We start from the raw sequence: 24,795 nt of genomic DNA, 5'->3' as shown, positions 1-24,795 counted from the left end.
AGGTACTACGAGGGCAAATCCCAACGCAACTCTAGCAGATCCAACCCCCCTGATCCTCGAAATGATGCTTGCCTTGTTTGTTATGCTGACGCATGTTACTTATCAAACTCGTACAAGGAAAAATCCCCAAATGGTTATGTTTTTACTGTTAAGGATATCGCAATATCTTGGAGGTCCACGATGTGACCTTAGTTGTGAAACCTTCGAATCGTTCCAAGACTCACCTCACTTCACTACGGCACAAGTGAGACATGGTTATGAGTTCTTGTTAAGCATATTCGAAGTACTTGTTGTTTTCATCCATCGTTGAGTCTCAACGTCGATCCATGAAGACTATGCCAATGTATCCACCCGACCAAGACATGATACATCAACGAAGTCAACGCCAAGACATATTGCGTCTACATCACATTAGCAAAGCATCAGGATATTGAAGTCATGCAAGCCGATCCCAGACAACCTTGCCAACCTCTACATGACGTCACTGCCAAAGTCAACCTTCCAGAAGCTTGTCCGAGGAATTGGTATGCCTAACTATTCATATGCAATGCTTGTAGTTCTCATTTGGAAGTTATGTCAAACTCAGGGGAGTATCCAGAAGTATACTCACTTGATCTTAATGTACTATTTTTTCCTATGATTAGGAGCATTTTTTCCACTAAGTTTTTGCTACCTAACTAGGTTTTAACGAGGCACCCATCTTGAGCTGATCATACCCTTGTGAGTTCTTTTACTTGTGTCCAAAAGACGTATAGTTTTGACTTAATGCAACTTCTCACTTTTCTCCTTAGACTATGGTTTTTTCTCCCACCTTGGGTTTTACCATAGCAAGGTTTTGTGAGTTTTACTTTTTTTATGCATTCTTCCATTGATCTGAGACTCACATTAGCTCATTGTGCCGATGACTTCATCAATTGTACTTACTTCATCACTGAAGACCTGATGCGCCATTTACTTGAGTATTTACACTCGAGGGGGAGTGTTGCAGCCATATTAGATTAAGAATGTGATTGTGTAAATCCTAGTAGATATGGGAATGTATCTTATATTCCTATTAGGAGTAGATTACCTTTAAATGTTGTAATCCTAAAGGGTAAGGAATTAACCTTCCTTACTACTATAAATAAAGGCACAATGGGGTAGAATAACACACACTTCACAATTACACATCTCTCACTTTCTCTCTGTTGCCGCTGCACCCCTTTCTCTATGGCCTCCATAATTGTTCAATAAATTATGCCTACAACAATATTATTATTTTTATTCACTTTTTAATATCAATTGCCTAGGCAATCATTTTACAGGATGGAAATTCACTAAGGGTAGTTATTGTTCACTTGGATGGATTAAGTTGCCTATTGCTCAGAAGACTTTTTAGGGGTGGATGTGCTCTTAGGCTTGAAAAGTCGCACATGAGAGGGGAGGTATTAAGAATGAATCTCACACGATGGGAGGACAGACTCTGCATGTGCTTGTAAGTTTGGCTATTATCCATATTGTTAATTAGTTTTATAATGAAACCTCAACTTTCTTCATGGTATTAATATAGGTTGTCCCGTTTCTGAAACCCAATGGCCACATGCGCTCCAACGCCACCTTCGTTTTATGTTGTTCACTTGTTAGGTTTGAAAATTCACACACGTGAGGAGGGTGTTGAAAATGAATCCCACATTGATGAGAAGAGGGACTCACATGTATTTATAAGTTGATCTACTTCTCATATTGTCAATTGATTTTTTAGTGGATCCTCAATTTTCTTAATAAACTAATTACAAGGCTTTTTATGCAACTGTACTAGACAACTAATACTTAACAATAGCTAACTAATCTTATATAACAAAAGATTAGGTTGGATCCTCCACTTTGATTGTCCACCTATCGGTACCTTATATAACAACAGATTAGTTTGGATTCTCCACTCTGATTGTCCACCGAACCTCTTGTAGTTTGGCTTCTATACCTTTTATCTTTCATTAATGAAATCATATCGTTTCCTTAATATTTAATACTTGTCAGTTGTCACTTAATATTTGTCTAATCAATTTTCATCGAGTACAAATAAGGACCTTCCTTCTTGTACGTGGTCTTGGTGAATACGTGAAATAGGCTCAAGTGTTTCATATGCACCTTATCGTTATATATGCATGATTAGACACCTTGGAAGATTATTAGCCTAGCTTTCGAAATTTATAGATTGAAGGTCGGCAAGGTTGAATTAATTAATCTCATTGATTTAATCATATAGATAACCCAAATGGCAAAAACACAATATTATAATTTTGTAGATTCAAGATGCGGGCTATTACAAAGTAAAATAATATTAGTTCCAGAAATAAAATTATAAAAGCTATTTTCAAATTGTAGTCACGGCATGTCTAACTACACTTAAGACAATGCACATCAACATCTACAATTTATAGAGTATTAATTAAGATGCATGTCACAAATCACCATCATCAAGTTAATGACCTAACAAAATATCGTTAATCAACGTCTAATAGGGATGTAAGCAAGAGCTCAGAGTACGGCTGGCCTTAAATTTGTACTGCTAGGGAGTGTACCATTATATATATATATAGTTGAAGTACTAATCACTACTCAAACAAATACTGCAGCACTAATTTAGAATTCAAGATGAAGAGAGTACTTTCCTATTTGCTAACAGGGGTGAGAAGCAGCAAGTTGTTGAGCCAGTTGATCGGAGCTCCAGCAGTGAAAAGAGTGAAAAACACTCCTTCAATGACACCAAAAGGTTATGTTCCTGTTTGTGTTGGCGTGGATGGGGATACGAAGCGTTTCATGGTTCCTACCACATTGTTTCGCCATGCAGACTTCTCGGAGTTGCTGTATAAGTCAGCTGAGGAATATGGTTTCTGCAACGATGGGGTTTTGAGGATTCCATACGAGGCCAAGGATTTTGAGAATCATTGGATGATCAAAAGGTCCAAACCCAAGATTTATAAGGTTGAACCAGTTCAATTACTCTGTTAGATTGTTTGATGAAATTATTTAGAAAAATTGATCGTATATACTAGTTACATATGTTCATTGCTAAGTTCATGTTGGCTGGGGATTTTAATATGCTAGTGTCAAATTGCACTATACTCTTCTGGCTTGTGAAATGAAAATTATGTACATTCTTTTTCATTTGTGTAAGGATTAATTATCTGCATTTGATTTTGGTGTCAAAAAAGTCAAAAAAGTCATTAGCTGTTAATGTTAAAGAGGGTTTAGGATTTCTCCCTGGGATATTTTCTATCATGATACTCTGCAGACTCTGCTGGATAATCTCTGTAGGCTCTACACAAAAGCCTTGCAGTCTTTGCACAGTAATCTAAGTCTTCATGAAGGTGTGGAGAAAGAAACTGAATGGTGCTTGGTCTTTGAGACATTACTTTAGTGAGTAACAAACAATTGCATAGTAATTTTAGGGTGATGTTAAAGAGATCATATTTTTAAACCATGTATTTTAAATAACAAGATGTGTCAGTTGATCGTTGGATTCTTGCCTTAATCATTAAAAAAGGAATCCAACCATTAATTGCTACTGTGGTAGCAAAAATTTGTCATCTTCTATCTTGACGAATTTGTACCTATAAAACAAATAAACACATTTGCTCAAGGCCAAAGCCTCACGCACCCAAGAAGTGGCCCCCGAGGGGGGGGATTTAACCAATGGATCTTAGATGCCTAAGTCAGTTTCTCTAAAAAGAGAGGAAGTTTGGGGCTTAAGTGCATAACAAAAGTTTATCAGACATTGATGGAAATGGGGTGTTTATAGGAGCTAGGTCGGCCACATGTGTAGGGTTTGGCTTGACATGTGTATCCATCTGATTGGCCAAGATGAGTTATCTGTAGGATGGAATATCATGGGATTATCTTTGAAAGATCCTGTAATGGATATGATTGTGATTCCTTGATTAATTGAGTTGATCTTCAATTGGGGGAGTTTAAAGATAGGATTTAGTCTTATCTCTAATACTTTTGACTTTTCTCTTTGCCAGGGGTATGCAAGATTGATGAGATTGTAGTCAGCTACCTAGGTTTTTCAGGAATGCTGAAGTATGCGTGGATTAAATGTGGGTATCGGCAATTTAATGAGGTCATACTTGACTTCTTCGGGAAAAAGTTCACGTGTTAGCTCCAAGATTTTTTGGATTATTTTTTGCTCCACAACCACATCATATGGTTTACAACATATGGTCTAAAAATATGGTCTCCTTAATATTTTCTTTAATTTTACCAAGGAGAGTATAATTCAAAGTCCCAAGTCATCGACATCATTATCATCAAAGCAAAATATATCTTCCGCCACATTAACTAAAACATATTTACAAAATGGTAATAGTTGGATACAGTAAAATTTCTCTAAAGTAATACTCTACAATTGAATAACCTTCTTAAACTCATAAAAAATTCTGATCCCAACTTGGGTGACACATCTTGACCTTAAATGTCCATATGGACACCTGAGTCGAGTTGTGTTAGGTGACACCTGGAAGGTGACGAAGCCATAAAGTGATAGGGTGTGAATAAATAAAAAACTTAAGTAAACAAAGCAAGAATCTGCAATATGCTGGTTAGGCTCTTATTACAAAATAGATGTGTCAAAGTATAGATAAGAGTGTAATAAAGTGAAGAATATTCTCATCCCCAGATGATGGACACATTAAACAACTGAAGGAACCTACATTAACAGAAGTGTAGGTCAGAATTTACCAGTAATCTTCATCAACACAAGAACACTCATACTAAGTCTTGGAGAGACGAAAAACAAAGGTGAGTGGACCGAAAAGTTAAATTTTGTAAAAATTGTTGTTCTCGTAAAGTTGTAACCCCTCATTGTAAAATAAGTATAATTTTCCAAAATAACATACTATTCGTAAGTATATTGTATAGTACCCAATAAATGTAGTAATAAAAAGATACGGGTATAGAATAGTTAAAGCAATGGTGATACCTCACTATAAAACAAGTATAGTTTTTCAAAATCACATCCTATTCATAAGTATATTGTACAGCACCCAATAAATGTAGTAATAAAAAGATACGGGTATAGAATAGTAAAAGCAATGTTTATAGGAAATAGTCATTGCTCATCGGATCATATAAGCACACAAGTCATGTAAAGTCACTACATGAATAGGTTGACTGTGTAATTTACATTCTAGTACTACATGAAGCTAGCTTTATGCGCTCACATACATGTCCTAGTTGCCTAATGCAAAACTAGGGACAGGCTGACACCTACTCTATATTAAAAGTGAGCATAAACGGTGCATGTGAACATACACATGAAGCTTATCATTGGCCTGGACAATACAACTAAAGGTGACACCTTGCATACTTTTAATAATGAGTAGAAAAATCACAAATGTGTACATGTCATAGTTTATACTTGCAATATAATAAATAAGGTAGTAACCGTAGGCATTTATTATTTTCCAAGTTATATGGCATATGTCACACAAATAAACACAAACAAAAATATGGAAACTATATATAATACTACTTTTGAAAGAAAAGACTCACTCAAAGATACTCTGTCTGCAAGAGTTGCCCAAACTAAGAGGAACAGGGTCACTAATAACAATTGCACGTAAGTAGATACAGGGATCCATTAGTAAAACTACATTAAGATAATTTGGCGAAAATGTTCAACTAAGGCAGAGAGGATTAGGCGGTTGCCTAGGCACTTTAGGTGGTGCCATGCTGCAATTTAGGGGGATTATTTTGCTATAACTGTCCCAACTCGCTACAACTTTTTTACTGGATCTGGAAGTCCCAATCTCATATTGTATTGGTGAAATTTCTACATTTCATTGTTTGTGCATAGAAGAGGGAAGAGAGAGTGAGAAGAGAGAGATAAATAGTGGAAGAGGAGAAAATGGAAACGGCATCATTAGGGTTTAGAGGGATGAGAATGGAGACGGCTGCTCCATATGCTTTTAAGGCAAAGAGGCGAGTGTAGGGTTTATTTGCAAGTAAATGCTTGTATTTATGTTTTTATATATAAGTGGGGCATTGTTTTTGGGTTTCGTTTGTACATACGGGATCTATTAGTAAAACTCCATTAAGACAATTGGGCTAAAATGTTTAACTAAGGCGAAGATGATTTAGACCTAGTTTGGGAGTGAGGTGCTTAAAAAAAAAGCACCCATGAAAAAAGGCTGTGAGGGTTTTAGGTGTTTGGTAAACTGAAAAAAAATGGCTTATTTTGGAAGCTGCTGTGAGAATAAGCTGAAATCAAAGGAAAAAGCTGAAGCTGCTATTTGTAGCTTTGGAAAACTGGTTTTTTTTCAAAGCACACGGAGCTACAGTGCTTCTTTAATGAAAAGATCCACTATTAGACTGCTTTTTTTCCCAAAAGCACTTTTACAAAAAAGTTTACCAAACACTCTGCTGATTTATTTCACAGCCGCTTATTCTCACAGCACAGCCGCTTATTCTCACAGCAGCTTTTTTTCAAAGCACAGCAATACCAAACCAGCCCTTAGGCAGTGCTATGTGGCAGTCTAGGCATATTATTTTGCTGCAACTCACCCAACTTGCTGCGACTCTTTTATTAGATGTTTTCAGTTGCTGATCTCTTTCGGCTTGGATTTTTTTTATGTTTGTATAATTTTCTCTTTAATAAAAATTTTATTTTCTGACAAAAAAAAAACTTATATGTTATAATATGTAAGAATCCTTTAAAATAATATGTTATTAAATATTTGTTTGTATATTATATATAGTAAATTTAACTAATTTATATAATATATAATAAATTTGTTTATGTAAATCTACCAAGGCTCCTGCTGCTCAATTAGTGTCTAACGTTTTTCAGAACTTTGATTGCAACTCTATTGTTATCACCTCACCCCTCATGTAGCTAGCTGGGATATTTAATACCTTTTTTTTTCTTTGACAAATCCAATATTTAATACTTTGAACTTAAGATTTGTCCCAAACTCCTAAAAAAGAAAGGAAAAGAAGAAGAAGGTTTGTCCTAAACAAATTTTCATTCAGTACAAATAAGGTTCCTTCTTGTACTTGGTGAATATGTGAACAAATTAAAGGAAACAGACTCAATTGTCTTATATGCACCCTTACAGTTTTGTATTAGTTATCTGCATGATTAACCTTGGAAGATTATATAGCCTAAGATTTCGAAATATTTAGACAGACGGTCGGCAACGTAGACGGCAAAGACATAAAATATTATAATCTGGTTGATTCAAGATCAATATATGTGTCAACTACAGAGTAAAATAGTAGGCACAGAAATAAAATTAGGAAAATGACTTCTACACAATTTTTTGTTTTGTTATAAGTGTGATTTTGTATACACTAGGTGTTAAATTGAATAAATGTAAAAAAAATAAATAAAAAAAATAAACAGATATATACGAAAGGATAAAAAAAGAGTGTAAACATTATTTTCTTAAATTATCAAAGCTATTTTCAATTGTATAGTCACGGCATGTTGCCTCCACTTAAGACAAATGTACATCAACATTTACCAATTTATTTGATATTGACCAGATGCATGTCACAAATCACAAATCATCAAGTTAATGACCAATAAAAAAAATCATCGATCAACGTCTAATTCATCAGAATGTAAGAAAGGACGCAAAGTACGCACGGCCTTAAATTTGTACTAGTGGAGTATACCTATATATTTTAAAATTCACTACTAAAATAACTGAAGTAGTGATCCAGAACTCAAGATGAAGAGAGAACTTAGCTATTTGCTAATGGGGGTGAGGAGCAGCAAGGTTTTGAGCCAATTGATCGGAGCTCCAAGAGTACAAAGATTAAAAAGACTAAAAAGCCATAATTCAGTGACACCAAAAGGTTATGTTCCTGTTTGTGTTGGAGTATATGGTGATACGAAGCGTTTCATGGTTCATACGACGTTGCTTCATCATGTGGAATTCTCTGAGCTGCTGCATAGATCAGCTGAAGAATATGGTTTTCCTAATGATGGAGTTTTGAGGATTCCATACGAGGCCAAGGATTTTGAAGAGTACTGGATGATCAAACGGTCCAAACCCAAAATTTACAAGGTTGAACCAGTTTAATTAGTTAGTCATGAGTTTTTCAGTACATTGTTTGATGTATTTTAAAAATGCTTTTATATATCAGTTACATATTTTCGTTGTTCCTTCATGTTAGCTGGGGATTAACATGCTGGTGTCAAATTGCGCTGTTCTCTTCTGAGTTTTGGCTTGTGAAATGAAAATTATGTTCATTCTTTTTATTTGTGCAAGGATTAATTACTTGAACTTGTATTTTTTACGTGTTCATAAACTTATTAATCAAGCGGTTGGAGGCCGGCTTATTTTTCTAGCTAATAATTTTCATGAGTTGGATGTTCTGCATCTTGATAGATGGCCTGCAGGTCTGCTCATTAATCTGCAGGTTCTGCTCGAAAACCATGCGGACTCTGCATATTTAATCTACAGTCTTCAAGGAGTGGAGAGCAAACTGTGCTTGTTCTTTGAGGCATTAGTTTAGGGACAGTGATATTCACACCCTCATTTTTACTTCTCACATTCTTACTAATTTTTTATCATAGATATTTTTCAATTCATTCGATTTGATGACTGCAAATTAAGAGGGTGTGTGAGAAATAAAAAGAACTGTGTAAATAGTACTACCCTTACTTTAGTGAGTAAAAAACAATTGCCTATTTTATTTGAAAATGGAAAGTATATAATTCAGAGCCCAAAATGATCATCACCAACTCAAAATTCACAAATATATAACAAAAGGATAATAATCAGATTTTTATAATGTACGATAAAGTTATATGCGGTAGCTCAGCAATTCGCATTACAGAAAAATTCTTGCATACTACGAGCACATGCAACATTTCTCTCTTACAATTGTTTACGTAATTAGCGTGTGAAGAATGGTCGTAAAATACAATCTTCGTAGGAAAAATTTACGAAATATTATCACGTTTCGATTTACATGTCAATGTATAAAAATATAGCCAACCCGAATTGATGGTCAATCTTCACACAATATTTACCAACTAGTGGGCATGGTAGTAGGAATGAGGATAAACGGAGAACTTGAGCGTTACTCTAGAACTATATGTATATGGCAGTTGGAATTGGATCCTTTAATATTTGTTATAATTTTAAGGGTGTGATATCCACACATCATTTTTTATTTCTCACGTATCATCTTAATTTTCGATCGTCGAATCAGATGAATTGAAGAATACTAAAGGATAGAAATTAATAAGAGGTGTGTGAGAAGTAAAATGAGGCGTGTGGATATCGGTATGCTATCCACACATCATTTTTTACTTCTTACACACTTTCTTAATTTCCGGTGATCATTAGATCAAATAACAGAAATTAATAAAGAGTTTGTGAAAAGTAAAAAAATATGTGTGGATATTACATTCCTATTTTTATGACAGCAGAAAGAAACCCATGAAAAATCAAGCTCGAAAATGCAGAAGAAACAGTTGGCATCTACGTGAGCAAAATTTTATTTTCTCCAACCTTGTCTGCACAAGCATTTGATGTCGCATTCTAACCTTGTCACAACTTGTACCGGTTGTTGCCAGTCATGGACCCAGCCTTTGTTTTGCCCATATTGCCGTGGGCCAGAAAACCATTTCTTCTAATATACCCATCTTTATTTTTAATTTATTTTACTAATTTCTGTGAATAAAAAGGCTGATTAGCCCTTCATTTTTGTTCTTATATTCCAACTTGTTCTTGATGAACAGGTACTATCCCATGGGTTGCTTCACCTCTCAATAAATGTTTTGAAAAAAAATCAAATTAAATAAGTTATCTTTCTTGATTTACACAAAATTTGTGCTCAATTTTCTACCAATTTGCAAATCGATCATGGTGGCATTGGCAAAACGTTTGTTGGTACCCCGACATACATTGGCTAGTAGGGCTTGGAGCCATTGATGAGTCAAATTTTTATTTGATGTTAATTAGAACATCTTTAAAGGAGATGTTAAAATGTCAACATAAGTTATAACAGTAAAAAAAAAACCACACTAATGTTCTCCAACTGAAATGTCAAATCCTATGTGATGATATCATGGATTGACAATAAAAGGGTTGCTGTTAAATTTGACAGCAGCTTCAAAATTAATTATTAATACTTTCTATTAATTTTTTATTGGTTTAATCATTATTGCAATTAGTGTTGTTGTTGACCCATTCTCTTTTGTTCAATCGAGGTAAGTGAATGGTCCTCTTTTGTTAAAGAAAAAAAATGTGAATGGTCCTGATTTAATAATTATTAAATGTCTTTTATTAAATTAATTAATTATTTTATAATATAATAAAATAATAATTTAATTTGACATATCAGGTGGAAATAAAACTTTAAAAGATGTCAAAATGCTACATTGACTGTCAAATTTAAATTTTATATTCAAAATTTGGCATCTCTTTTGGTGATGCTCTTATATGCCTAATTTGAAGTTCAAGTATCCAATTAATTTCTCTTCCCTCCATCCCCTTAAAGATGCAGCTAATTAAGAGGGAAAGGGATCCTCTTCGGATCCCTTCCACCTAATCCTCCTCATCAAACAATTCAGACCTTTGAAATTTGATCCAACGACTAAAAACACAGGCGCACTCTAAAAGTTAAAATAACTTTAGCCGTTGGATCACATTTCAAGGGTCCGGATTGTTTGATGAGGAGGATTAGGTGGAAGGGATCCGGAGATGATCCCCTTCCAATTATGAGAGAGGGGAAAGAGGAAAGTTTTGGTAACCTTCATTGTTCCTATTATACAACTTGGAGAGGTTGAAAAGACCCTAGCTAAATAGAATTCTAGAAGTATAGAGCTCGTTTGGATGTGTTTTTAAAATGACTAAAAACGCTTTTGGTGAAAATATTTTTGGAAACAATACTAGTAAATCCTGGAAAAACACTTAAAGTGCTTTTTGGAAGAATCACATAACTGGTGCTTCTTGTAGAAAGCACTTAAAGTGCCTTTAGAACCCAAAAATATTTTCTCTAAAAGCTCTTTCAGTTATTTAAAAAGTACAACCAAATGAGCCCATAGTCGGCATCCAACAATTTGGTGTCACCAAACTTGAAAGAAGAATTAGAATGCTTTTGGAGAGTCATCAAGTTTGAGAAATGGGGTCCGTGAGTTGTGAGTTTTGGGTGTATTTGGTGTATTAATTGTAACACAAAAATTTGGTGTTCCTCTCTGTTCTTTTCGAGCTTTTGGATTTCGAGTCCAGGCTAGGAAATTTAGTGTTAATAAACTCCATAATGTTAATTGGTATCATATAAACCGTTTTCTTTAGGAAAGCTCGACGACATGAGGGCAATATATATAACCTTCGTTACAAATTAGAGTTCTGGTCAAGTTTGTGATATGCTTAAAGTATGTCAACATGTATCAAGTCGAAAAAATTGATTGGAAGAACATGGCAAGTGAGGGTGAGGGGATATCCTAGTGACGGAGGGTTAACTTATTAAAATGATCATTCTCAAGATGCAATAGTTGCATGTACAAGTTAACCATAAACGAAAGAATTAACTACTATGAATGACCATGCATCTGAATATAAGTTTAATAGCACTATTACAAAAAACACTTTGAGCGACAAAATAAGATTTCTTGCGCAAAGTATGATTTCGTCGCTCAAAACCTTGCGAGACGAATTTTTTTTTCGCGCATGATTGGTCGTGCAATGCTCATTAAGATAGGGTTTGCGTGACAAAAATAAATATTTGTCGCACAAAGTTTTTTGTTTTTTATTTTTTTATTTATTTAATTAAATTAATTTAATATTTTGCGCGACGAAATTAATTGTTTGCGAGACGAAATATTTTATTGCGCAAGGTATAATTTTTTTATTATTTATCTTATTTTAATTTGGTTATAGTAATTGTTTGGGCGACGAAATATTTGGTAGCGCAAGATTTTTCAAATTTTTACTTTTTTAATTTAATTTAATTGTACCTTTATTTTTTTAATTACTTTAATTTAAGTTGACATAGTCAATAAAATTACATATGAAAAATAGTGATCAAATTATTCATAATATATATTATATTAAAAATGTACACATAAATTAACAAAGTATAATAATAAAATCCTAATACAAGTCTAATGTGATGGTAATGGCGGGGGATATGGTCCGATAGCATCCTAATCCTCAACTTTCGCCGTCAAAGTCTCAACGATTTCCTACGAACAAAACAAACATGCATGGTCAAATAACCAAAAAACAACATAAAATAATACCAAAAAATCGACATAATCTCTCCTAAAATTGGCCTACCTCAAATCCTACCCCAAACTCCACCCCACACTAAACCCAATTAATTAACTCCAAAAACACATATTAATGAAAAAAAAATTAAAATTTGGGGAGAAAATAACTTTTGGCAAGATTGAGAGTGAGTGAGAATGAGATAGGAGTGAGTGTGAGAGAGTTAGAGGAGATAGTGAGAGAGAGATGAGAGAGCGAGTGAGAGGGAGAGATAGAGAAGAGAGAGTAAGTGAGAGTGAGAGATACAGAAGAGAGATTAAGTGAGAGAAGTGAATGTGAGAGAGGGTTGGATTTGGGGAGAGGGAAAGAGAGGAGAGGTAAGAGAATTGAGAAAGACATTGAGAAAATTGTGGAGGAGTTATTTTGGTTTAAAAAACCTATCACTTTGCATGACGAAGGATACGAGTTTGCACGACGAAATATTGGTTGCGCAAAGTCTTAAAAAATTAAAAAAATAAAACTTCCCGTGTCCCATTTTTGGCACCCACCAAATTTTTAGGATTTTGCATGACAAAGTGTTGGTCGCGCAAAGTCATAAAAAAAAAAAAATATATATATATATATATATATATATATATATATATATATATATATATATATATATATATATATATATATATATATATATATATATATATATTCCTGCATCCCAGTTTTGGCACCCGCCCAAATTTAAGGATTTTGTGTGACGAAATATATGTTCATCGCGAAAAATTATTTTTTAAAATTTGTATAAATAATAAAAAAGAAAATGACTTTATTTTACAATTTAAAATAAATAGGGGTTAGGCGACCAAATGTTGATTCGTAGGGCAAAAAAATAATTTAGTTTAATAATATAAAATTAAATAAAAAACAAGTAAATAGGGTTTAAGTGACGAAATATTGATATTCATCATTTTTAAAAAATAATAAAAACTTATGAAAATAACTATATTTTAAAATTTATAATATAAAATTAAATAAAAAAAGAAAATAAATGCATTAGGCGATGAAATATTTGAATTTCGTCGCGCACAGGTTTTTAAAATATAATTTTTTATTTTTGTAAAGACTTTGCGCAACAAAGTTTAAAATTTCGTCGCGCAAAGTAACTTTGAGCAATGATGTTTGTTTCGTCGTGCAAAGTAACTATGCACGACGATGTGTGTTTCGTCGCACAAGGGTTTTTTTACTAGTGTAGGGTGCTTTCAGGACTGTTAAATCTAGAGTGCGTGCGGAATCTAAGGTATCGGCTCTTCTGAGCTCCCTTCCTGAGAAGTAACTTTGTTGGTAATGATCCTGCTATATGGAAAAGGAGGATGTAGAACTGGGTGAAGTCGATTTGATGCTTCCCTCTACTGGAAAATGACAAAAGATTTGGATGGTAATGAAAATGCACCTCAAAGATTGATTGGTGAAGAATAATAGAGACTGGTTATCGGTCTAATTAGGGTGACAAGAACAACCCTTAAAATTATAGATTGGTCCCTCAATCCGTCATACTATCAAATTATTGTTGTTGTTTTTTTAATGAGCCATTCAACATGCCTTCTTGCTTTATATATATATATATATATACAAACATTTTTACACTTCTTTGTAGCATTTAAATTTTGTAACATCCAACAGTTCTTATCTATTCATTTAATAACATGGATGCTTATGTGTATTTTAACTAAGGGATAGGATCAAGGGACAAATATTTTTACAAATACTTTTACACTCTTTTTCATCCTTTTGATTAAATGACATCCAATGGTTCTTATTTACTCATTAAATGACATGGATGCTTATGTGGATTTTAACTAATATTAAAGATTAAAAAAACAGAAAAAAAAACATAAAATCTAAAAAATTAAAAAAGGAAGATAATTAAAAACTAAAAAAATAAAATCTTTTTTTTTTTGGCATGGGGACCCACCCCTTCCCTCACCTTTTCTTCCCCTGACCCCTTCCCCAACTACGCCAACATCTCTACCCGCCACCATCTCCTCCTTCCTCGACCCCTTCCCCACCCACGCCGACAGCTCTAACCTTCCCTACATCCTTTCTTCCTCCTCCGCCCCCACCTCTCACCAACACCAGGGCAGGCGTCCTCCATGTGGAACTGGAAAAATTTCTACCCTTCGTCGCTGTCGGATTCCGAGTTCTTCGACCAACGCCAAAAAACTCAATCCCAATCCCTCCAACACCAAAAATCCCCCACCATCTCGGCCCGGAACATTCGGACGAAAACGATAGAGAGACAAAGCCTCTCGAGACCAAAACATAAAGATTGGAGTACGATTTCTTCTTCAACCACCGAAACCCAAATGCCCAAAACGCCCATCACTAGAAAAGGCACGAATTAGGGAGAAGGGTACGGAGAAGGTGGGTCTCTCAGGGGGGGGGGAGATGTTGGCGTGGGTGGGGAAGGGGTCAGGTGTCGCAGGGAAGGGGAAGGGGAAATGATCTGGGTTTTGGGTGGGATAAGGGGATGGGGGAAGAAAGGGTGGGGAAGGGGTCGGGGGTTGTAAGGAAGGGGAAGGGGAAAGGGAAGGGATCTAGGTTTTGGGTGGGATAAGGGGGGCGGGGGAAGAAAGGGTGGGTCCCCATGCCAAAAAAAATTAATATTTAATTAATGAAGTTTTTAATAAATAATGGGTCCCGTCTCATGCCATGTCACTATTTAACGGAATAATTGACAGAAATTTAACGGAAGGTATGAAATTGTAAAAAATTCATAGATGAGGTATGACATTGAAACTTTTTAAAGATGAGGTATGAACTATTAATGATCCAATAGTTGAGGTAGTTTTATGTAATTTACCCAAAAACATAATATACTTATGAGCAAGACATATTAATTTGTGATACAGGTTGATTATAAAAAGGAATCTACCATATATTAGATAAATATAATTAACATGAGATATAAGTTGATTATAAAAGTTAAAAATAAAACCTATAAATGGGGAAATGAGCTATGTTTTTATAATGATTAATGATAAGGAGACTCTCTCAAAGTGAGGCTTTCTATGGACTCTCTGCCACCTTATGTTTTTTGCACAATTTTTGTGCCAACATTATAAATTATTTTACTAAAAATATGAGATGATGAAAAAACCATAAAGAGCCATACTTTTAGGAGAGTCTTCTTAGCATTTCTCTTTTATAATTAGATGTCTGGGGATTGATGTCGCTACTGATGATGTTAAAGCGTGAAGTCTAACTTACAGTTTCTAACTCTTTCTTAATGATCTGTGTTTTCCCTTATTTCTTCTTTTGGGAGGCATATTACCTTTTCAATTGTCTCAAACAAAGGGTAATGTTAAAGGACTAAATTTGTTGATTAAATTTTGTAAACTAAATGACATAAAAGTTAATAATTGGATTATTATTTAAATGTTAATTAACATGCTTATTTCTTATTGGTGACACATCATTTAGTTTATAAATTTAATCTACCTAACATTACTCAAACAAAAAAGGCATATCTTGCGTGCTACCAAAGGACCAATCAAATTGTCCTAAGATATAAAATAGAAAGATTGCAATTGTATAATTCCTAATCATTTGCACCAAAAAATTGATTTGCACCATAAAACTATGTCTTTCTTCTACTCTATAAGTGAACAATTAAATTTAATGGCCACTTGACTCTATAGTTTGGCTCAAATAACATGCACATTGAAGTAGAGGGAGAATAAATAGAGTTTTTATTTTCTTTATTTCATGGAAAATGTAAAAATTATTGCAAGGGAAAATCTAGGGGAGATTCACATTGTCCAAGTAGTAGCTAGGACCAAAATTAGGGGGGACCAATGAGATGCCATTTTACTGTGGGCTGTATTTTTCCTAGCTACCATCACATCAACAATACCAAATTTGCATATGTTTTCTTTTGGTTGACATGAATTTGATGTTTTGCAACATTGTCGAGACCTTGCCAGAGCTCCTTTTTTTACCAATTGGGGCAAAGGCTGAGGATTCTATATCCCAAATCGGCGACCTTATTAATTTTGCGCTTGTAGTCTAATCTCTCAATTTCTCAAATGGCTTGTTAAGTTTTCAAGACGTTGAGATCAAATTAGTAAAAACATAGATGAGTAAATGTTGATAGAATGAATTAGAAATGGATTATATGAGCATTACAAATACATGTGAAATTCCTACTTGGATGTGTCATCTACAAATACCTCTTATCAATTTTTTTCTTTGTTTTTGCTGAAAAAAAAAAAGTATCAAGAAAATCTCGATAACAATTTAAATGAAGTTAAAATGCATTTCGTTGAATATGATGAATCTAAACTTTCTCACATTACGGAAAATGATGTATTTACAAATGTATCGGCAACACAATTAACTAATTAACTATTCTCTCAAAAATACCTGAGTTTGAATTTGTATAGAAAGGAAAAACAAAAGCCATTACACACCGTAGTAATGCATTGAATACATTGTGTGCATAACACATACGAAATATGTAAAATGTGAAAGTTAAATTAAATAATAAACGGTAAGTAGTAAATAAAGACATTTCTCTTTAAGTCGTTGGGTTCTTAGTTCAAATTTTCATTTTTTCTTTAGTGTAATTTAAAATAATAATATTAATTGCAACAAACCAAAAATCAAATATTAAATCAAATATTAAACAAGACAAAAATGAGTAAAGTAAAACAAAATGTTGTAAATTATAATATGAAAGTTTATAATTAACCAAGTTCTTTAACATGGTCGATCGATCTCCATTCGTTGTAAATGAAATGGGTTAAATCTCACTGTCCCAAATGGACATACATACGTACACACATAGCAGTAGCCAGCCCACACACATAAACACAAACTACAAAAACAAATTTTAATTCCTACCACAATCTCAATTTACAAATTTAATTAGCAAGCTTAATGTAGAAACTCAGCAAGTGTAGAACTCAACTAGCTCGTCCATGGACCCCAACTGAGTCTCTGCATTCTCAAGCATCCACAACAAGTGCTCAAACAGCACCACCTCACAAGCCACCACAACCTCGCCGGATGACGTGTCCACCAGCTCCTGAATGACGGGGTGTTCAACGACTTCCGAGCTGACCAGGTATCTTCTCCTTGACTTGCCTACATACACAGCATGAAGCTCCTTGGAGCCCTTGCTGACATGATCTGATTGGTCATCACTTGTGGCTGCAGCAATGGAGCTTGTGGTGCGAGTGAGCTTGGTGAACGAAGGCCATCTCTTTATTGCTGACTTGAGCTTCGTTAGCTTCCCGGCTTTTGCCATAATATTTTCTGAAACTCTTAAGTCTAGATGAGAGAGAGAGGTTTGTGAAAAATTGAGTGCTGCGAGGAAAGTGTGAGGGAAGGTTCATGTATAAATGTGGAGGACAGAGGGAGAGAGAAACTAGAGAGAGAACCCTACTTGCATGGCCCACTGTTTGATAACAGCTAAGAAAGAGATATTTGGGTGCAAAACCAGTTGCACCTTGTTTGGCAATTGGCGTGCCTTACAATTAGCTTGATAGATGACCTTTCTTGCTTATGGATTTTCTGTTTTATGTATTTTGTTTAATTTTCTGCATATTTCCATTGTGGGGATATATAATACATAAGTACCTTTTGCCAACCAGTTATTAATTTTTATAGAGTAGTAGGCTTGAAGCTCAATGTTGAAAAATACTTATTTATTTGGTTTTTTAAATGGGACCATGGCAGGTGCATAAATAATTTCATTTTAGTTGTTAGACTTATATTTAATTTTCAAGCTAATCCAGCTTTAATAAATAAGAATTTGCATGGACACTTTTCTTATTTCTGTAGAAATTGTATGAAACAATCTTAGTTTAACAGCATTCATATTTTATTTTTATTTTTTTGGATTATTTAGTATCTATTGAAAAATTCTCAACCACTTTGGTGTTAGAGTATTAGGAATGGCTGTGATGTTTTTTTTATTTATTTTATTTTATTTATTTTATTTTATTTTATTTTTTTAATATGTAGCAGAATATATTAGCAAGCAAGACAACGTACTCGATTCAATTGTATAACTTGCCTAGTAATTAACCAAGTTATAATTAATGGCATAGGGCTCCATCTAATTAGCACCAAGTATATACGCATGCAGAGTAATTATGTAGCATATATATACAGTGCGTATATTATTTTGATTAAGCTTTAAGATTACGAGGGTAATCATGTAACAAGATATATTGGTTGCTGGCTAGGTTAACGTTGTTGGTTGTTGTTCTTGTTCATGATATTTAATAATTATCAACAACAACAATTTAAGCTGTTTGTTGGTAAGCAGCCTGCTAGTTTTCAAACCGTAGGTGTTTGTGTTTCCGGAAAAGAAAGGATAAAAACAAGAAGAGATGGCAAGGCATCTTTTCTATTTCATCGTTTTTTCCTGACCACTAGTACCTACTTTTGTCTTGACATATATTCTTGCATGCGTTATACTACCAGCTTTTTGTACCAACAAACCTCCGCGCGCAAGATGTCATTCATGCATGGAATCATGAACTGTAAAGAAGCCTCTGATGAGCGCTCTCGTATGGACCTTGATGAAATTGTCCAACAGTTCAACTTGTTGTACCAACCTTCTTTCCCTTAATCCACTATTAGATTCCATATTAATTTGGATATAAAATTATAAAATACTAAGGTTTGCTATATATTATATATACTCATCCTCCATGCTCATTCAAACGCTACAATGGATAGTCTTTAAAATCACCATTAAAAAAAACATTATATATCTACGATTAATCATTCAATTGCACTTCTAAGTTCAATTTACGATTACGCATGTCGATATTTTTCACCATAGTTCAAAAGGAAAACTAACGAAAAGGGTTAGAAAACTTTGAGTTTTAACGATAAGGACAAAATAAAGGGTAAAGTGAATAGTACAAGGATTTACTTTTTAGGGTAAAAATGTAGTTTTTCGTTAAAGTGAACAGTACCAGAAGTTTTTCATTAAAGTTCCCTAGTTCAAATGGCGCTTATTAGAAGATTAATGACATGTAATTTAAACTGTAAGTGTTTCAATTACAATGTCCAGTGATTGAGTGGCCAAAAAATAGGTACAATATAATTGAGCTAGTACACGGGGAGAAAGGAAGCAAACAAAAAAACCAAAATAAAGTTTGATCGGGTACATTAGTTGTTTGTTTGTGGTCCAATATGGTATACAAGGGGCGCCATAACAAGGGACAAGGCAAAAGGGCCAGTATTCTAAACCACTTGTTATGTCTCAATCTTGTTCTCTTTTTAATATGGCTGGGTTAGGCGGAGCTAATCCAGTTGTATACCAACTCTATATGTCCCTCTTACTTGGTAAATATTGAATAAGAATCATAATTAGTGAATTTACTAACTGAACTACCCTCACAAACCCACTTCAATATAAATTTATCTTTACACCCATTTAATTGGAAGATAAAAATCCGAAATCAATGTTCTACAACTCGTTCAAGGCGTAAAGAGAGTAATATCTCTTACCTATTCATCTCATACTTAATCTCTGCTGCATATTTGCCACTCGGATATACAAAGGCAAGGACCTAGTGGATACTAGAAATGGTGAAGTACTTGTCACTCTGATATACAATTAAGTCTGAGTTTTAAATAATTGTGTCATCTCAGTGCTAATGTTCGATCCTTGCTCTGCATTTGTCAAGTTCAACCTTAATTAATTAGAGCTAGGTATAAATTATGAGAATTGTCATTAGCACTCCAAAAATCTCATTTGGCACTCCAAACTTTCCCAAAATTATATTCAACGGTTAAGTTACATAGAATAGACAACATATAGTCTAGAAAGCATAAAAATAGTTTGTTATGAAGCTCATGACTCTTTTACTTAATGAGAGTGGCAAATTTACAATTGTGCTAATAAAACTTGAAGTCGCGTTTGTGAATTAATCCCTATGTGTGAGTTGCATTGCAATTTTTGTTTTGCATTTCGCCGGATTTAGACTCTACATTGCAGTTTCTCTAGTCACATCTCATATTGCATGATAGTAAGATAATTGGGCAATATTAGCACTAATACATTGACAAAGATTTTGAAAGTTAAATATGAGAATCTAATTTATCATTTTTATTTGTTTTAGATAATAAAACTCCACACCTAGTAATAGATGATTAAGTTAAAAACAATATCAGTAATGCTGATGGTGAGCCATACTAAGCCTATGATTTATAAAGAACGAGGTGTGTTAAGTTATTGTGATATTGTGCACTTCAATGAGAAAACTGATCATGCAGATCTCTTGGTTTGCTACATGATCTCTTAATCTCATATTATGTCTGCTAATTAGTACTAAGCAGTTATTAGACAGCATATTCCCCTGTTTCAGTTCCCCATTCAATTAAATTGATGAGCAGTGTTCGATCTGACGAATATATTGTGCCCACACCACATCCTCCAAATCTTCATTAATCAATTAATATGTTTTCTTCTGAAGCACATGACTCAAAATCTTTTATGATTTCCTTAAGCACATGTAGTCTTACTCATTGGAGACTCACTTCTGAGTTATGAGTCTTATGACTTAGCTTATTATAATTCACAAGATTTGATGTAGGACAAAAATTAGGTTATCACATAAAAATAAAATAAAAAGCAGAGAGCAATTAAAAAATTGATTGGAGAATTGGTAGTTCACGTGGTATAGGTTATTTGTTGATGCTATATCTCGAAAGTGGATGTTTTGGACTTTTCGTGATGTGAGGATTGACACAACTATGGTTTGGTATGTTTGTTTTGAGCTCGTAAAGTACGGATTTGAAGAGAACGACGAGATATACAAGATGGAACAATGAGTTCATACGGAATATGAATGACATAAGTCGTTTACTATATTTAATTCGGATTTTAATATTTTAGGATGTTTTAATATTGTGTTTGTTTGTTTATTTCCCTTCCCATTTAGATAACTAAGGTTTCTAGGGTTAAGAACATTACAAATAGGTCATCTTGGCTTTAAATTTGTGCTCTTTCTTATTATTCAATGATCATGAGTTTTCTCTCTTTCTTCCTAGCTAGTGACTTGTAGGATTTGTTAATTGTTTTCTAGTGAAGAATTATCGTTCGATTTTACTTGATATATCTGGTTGCGTCAATATTCTTAGAATCTTATTACTCATGAGAGGGATTGTAACAACCCGTCTCTAATCTTATGATTTTGATAATTTTAAAAGATTGAATTGATGAAAATTCCCTTAGAGGCGAGATTGTTAACTTTCGTTGACTGTCATTTTGTGACGCTAATGAACTATTGTTATATTGTATTGTCAATGTACTCAACTATACAAATGTGTAGGCGCAAGCGGAATCGAATCGGAGTTACGATGGAGGTTTTACGGAACTATGAATTCGAAAAATACTTTTGTAAAAATTACTATTTATTGTAGGCCTATTTGACTGAACTATATAAGGACAAAGAGGGAGTGGGGGCCGGCGGCAACAAGAGAGAAAAGAGAGATTTAATTTTGAGGTGTGTGTTGTATCACCCCCTTATGCCTTTATTTATAGTAGTAGGAAGGGTAGAATTCCAACCCTTTTAGGATTACATCTCTTAATAGGTAATCAACTCCTAATAGGTAACTACAAGATACTATTAGATATACTAGGATTTACACAATCACATTCCTAATCCGATAGGACTGCAACACTCCCCCTTGAATATGTATATACTCAAACAAAACATCGCATCAGATCTTCAGCAGATGAGGTAGAACAGATGATGAAGTCGTCGACATAAAGGGTGAACGTGCGTCTCAAACACAACATAAGTATGCATTAATAGTAAAACTCACAAAACCTCGCTATGGTAAAACCCAAGGCATGGGGAAAACTCATAGACTAAGGAGAAAAGTGAGAAGTATGCATAATGTTTAAAACAAACGTCAAACATGACGAAAGTAGTGAACTCAACGGAGTATGATCATCCCAGGATAGGTGCCTCGTTAAAACCTCATTAGGTAGCAAAAACCTAGTGGGAAAAATGCTCCTAATCATTGGAAAATGAGTACATTAAGATCAAGAGAGTATGCTTCAGGATACTCCCCCTGAGTTAGACATAACTTACAAATAAGACTACAAGCAATTCAATTCAGATAATTTACGCATACCGATTCCTTGGACGAGTTTCTGATAAGTAGACTTAGGCAGTGACTTTGTGAAGATGTCGGCCAAGTTGTCCTAGGAACGGATTTGCTTGACTTCAATGTTCTGATGTTGTTGTTGCTGGTGAGAGTAAAAGAACTTCGGTATTATGTGCTTGGTGTTGTCTCCTTTGATGTATCCTTTCTTTAACTGCTTGATACATGATGCATTGTCTTCAAATATCGTCGTAGGAAGGTCAATGAGGGAAGAAAGACCATTAGTGCTTCAAATATGTTCCATAATTTCTCTTAACCAAAAACACTCTCATGAAGCTTCATGCAGGGCGAGAATCTCAACATGGTTCGAAGAAGTTGCAACTAGCATTTCCTTGGTGAACCTCCAAGATATAGCGGAGTCTCTAACGATAAAGACATAGCCTGTTTGAGAATGTGCTCTATGTGGGTTAGACAAATAATCAGCATCTACGTAACCAACAAGGCGAGAATCAACCCAAGGACCGAAGGGGGGCGGCGACTCCTCTCAAGGATTTGTGGGTGTAGAACAAGCCCAAATCTGTCGTACCCTTGAGGTAGTGGAAAATGTCTTTAACACCATTCCAGTATCTGCGTGTAGGCGCGTTGCTATAACTAGCCAAAAGATTAACAACAAAGGAGATGTCAGGCCTAATGCATTGAGCCAAGTATAATAAAGCACCAATTGCACTTAGGTATGAACTTCAGCTCTAAAATCTCTTCCTCATCCTCCTTCGGACGAAAGGGATGTCATTTAGCATCTAAAATCCGAACGACCATAGGAGTACTCGAAGGCTTCACTTTATCTTCATTAAAACGTCGCAACGCCTTCTTGATGTAGTTAGATTGATGTACTAGGATTCAATCCAAACAATGCTCGATCTCCTCAAGCTCTGCAAGAGTTCCAATAAGGTTTATGTCGTCGACATAAACTGCAACGATTGCAAATCCAGAATGTGACTTCTTAATGAACACGTATGGGCATAGTTCGTTGTTCACATATCCCTGAATTGTCAAATATTCACTCAAACGGTTATACCACATCCGCCCGGATTGTTTCAATCCATAGAGTGACCTTCTCAACCTAATTGAGAAAGTGTTCCGTGGTCTACAACTATTTTAACCAGTCAATAGAAGTCCCTCTGGAACTTTCATGTACATTTCCATATCTAGATCCCCATAAAGATAAGCAGTTACCATGTCCATAAGCTGCATATTCAGTTTTTCGAAAAACTATCAAACTGATAAGGTAACGGAACGTTATAACGTCCATTACAGGGGAATAAGTCTCCTCGTAATCAATCCCAGGACGTTGAGAGAAGCATTGCACTACGAAATGTTATAACGTCCATTACGGGGGAATTCTTCTCATTACGCTTCCTCACGAAAACCCATTTGTAGCCCACTGGCTTCACATGTGGTGAAGTAGGAGCTACAAGCCCAAACACTTTACGTTTCGTGAGTGAATCGTGTTCGACCTGGATTGCTTGTTTCCAATTTGACCAATCCGTTCTACGTTGACATTCGTCAATGGAGCGTGGTTCAATGTCATCGCTAAGCATAATTTCAGAAGTAACGATATATGCGAATGCATCATCGACTATCATCCCATTTTGATTCTAAATCTCATCCAAAATTGCGTAATGGACATAAATCTCACGATTCTCGATAGGTCGATATGTCTTATCTAAAACATCATTGTAATCTAGAATAACCTCATGCGCTGGAACAAATGAGTAAGCAATGGTCGGATTCAAACTAGGTTCACTACTTTGTGTTGTTTTCTTCTTCCAGGGTTGTGAATCCTTTGAACCAGGAAGCCTGCCACGCTTCAGGGTAAAAGCAGGTGATTGGCTAGCCGCCATTGTAGCTTACCCTGTGGGAGGTGCGGCCGCCCCACCCTCGGAGACGGTTCGACCTTCCACAGCGGTGTTACGCCGTATAATCGGTACGTCCATCCTTGCAGGTGCATTTGTAGTGAGTAATTTGATCTCATCACCTTTACTAGATCAGTAAAAGCATCCGGCATGCTTTGAACAATGCTCTGAAGATCTAGAATGCGTTGCACTTCAGTTTCAGATTGAGTAATGCGGGAATCTAAATGAGACATGGTGAGAGTAATCCACGACAATTCGCAGCATTCTACAGGAACGTTAGTGATCTTATATCCCCCTAACGACGGGAAGACTATCTCATTGAAGTGACAATCCGCAAAATGTGCAGTAAAGAGATCTCCTGTCAAGGGTGTGCGAGAATCATAAACGACATATATTCCCATTTTTCTCTGAAGACCCATTTTGGTACGTAGTGGCGGCATTATTAGCACATAGACTGCGCACCCAACATAAATGCGAAACGTTAGGCTCATATCCAGTAACCAACTGTAACTGTGAATGAGGTTGGGTAACGGTGGGTCTCA

At 35.0% G+C, this 24,795-nt stretch overlaps 3 protein-coding genes across 3 annotated transcripts; 2 read left to right on the top strand and 1 right to left on the bottom strand.

Annotated features, from left to right (window-relative positions):
• The first annotated feature begins 2,611 nt into the window (after nt 1–2,611).
• LOC126583917 (auxin-responsive protein SAUR72-like) lies at nt 2,612–3,156 on the top strand. The gene has a single exon (XM_050248460.1). It carries the CDS (start codon nt 2,635–2,637, stop codon nt 2,989–2,991), a length of 357 nt encoding a protein of 118 aa, XP_050104417.1. The 5' UTR covers nt 2,612–2,634; the 3' UTR covers nt 2,992–3,156.
• Nucleotides 3,157–7,742: 4,586 nt separating this feature from the next.
• Nucleotides 7,743–8,208, top strand: LOC126633824 (auxin-responsive protein SAUR71-like). The gene is made up of 2 exons (XM_050304372.1): nt 7,743–8,054; nt 8,164–8,208. Exons 1-2 carry the CDS (start codon nt 7,743–7,745, stop codon nt 8,206–8,208), a joined length of 357 nt encoding a protein of 118 aa, XP_050160329.1.
• Nucleotides 8,209–16,903: 8,695 nt separating this feature from the next.
• LOC126634268 (auxin-responsive protein SAUR78) lies at nt 16,904–17,605 on the bottom strand. The gene has a single exon (XM_050304774.1). The coding sequence runs from the start codon at nt 17,509–17,511 to the stop codon at nt 17,152–17,154; it is 360 nt and encodes a 119-aa protein (XP_050160731.1). The 5' UTR covers nt 17,512–17,605; the 3' UTR covers nt 16,904–17,151.
• Nucleotides 17,606–24,795: the final 7,190 nt, after the last annotated feature.

This window comes from Malus sylvestris, chromosome 9 (assembly GCF_916048215.2).
Source record: "Malus sylvestris chromosome 9, drMalSylv7.2, whole genome shotgun sequence".
In the NCBI taxonomy this organism is placed as follows: Eukaryota; Viridiplantae; Streptophyta; class Magnoliopsida; order Rosales; family Rosaceae; genus Malus; species Malus sylvestris.
This window is presented reverse-complemented; position numbering and strand designations above follow the sequence as displayed.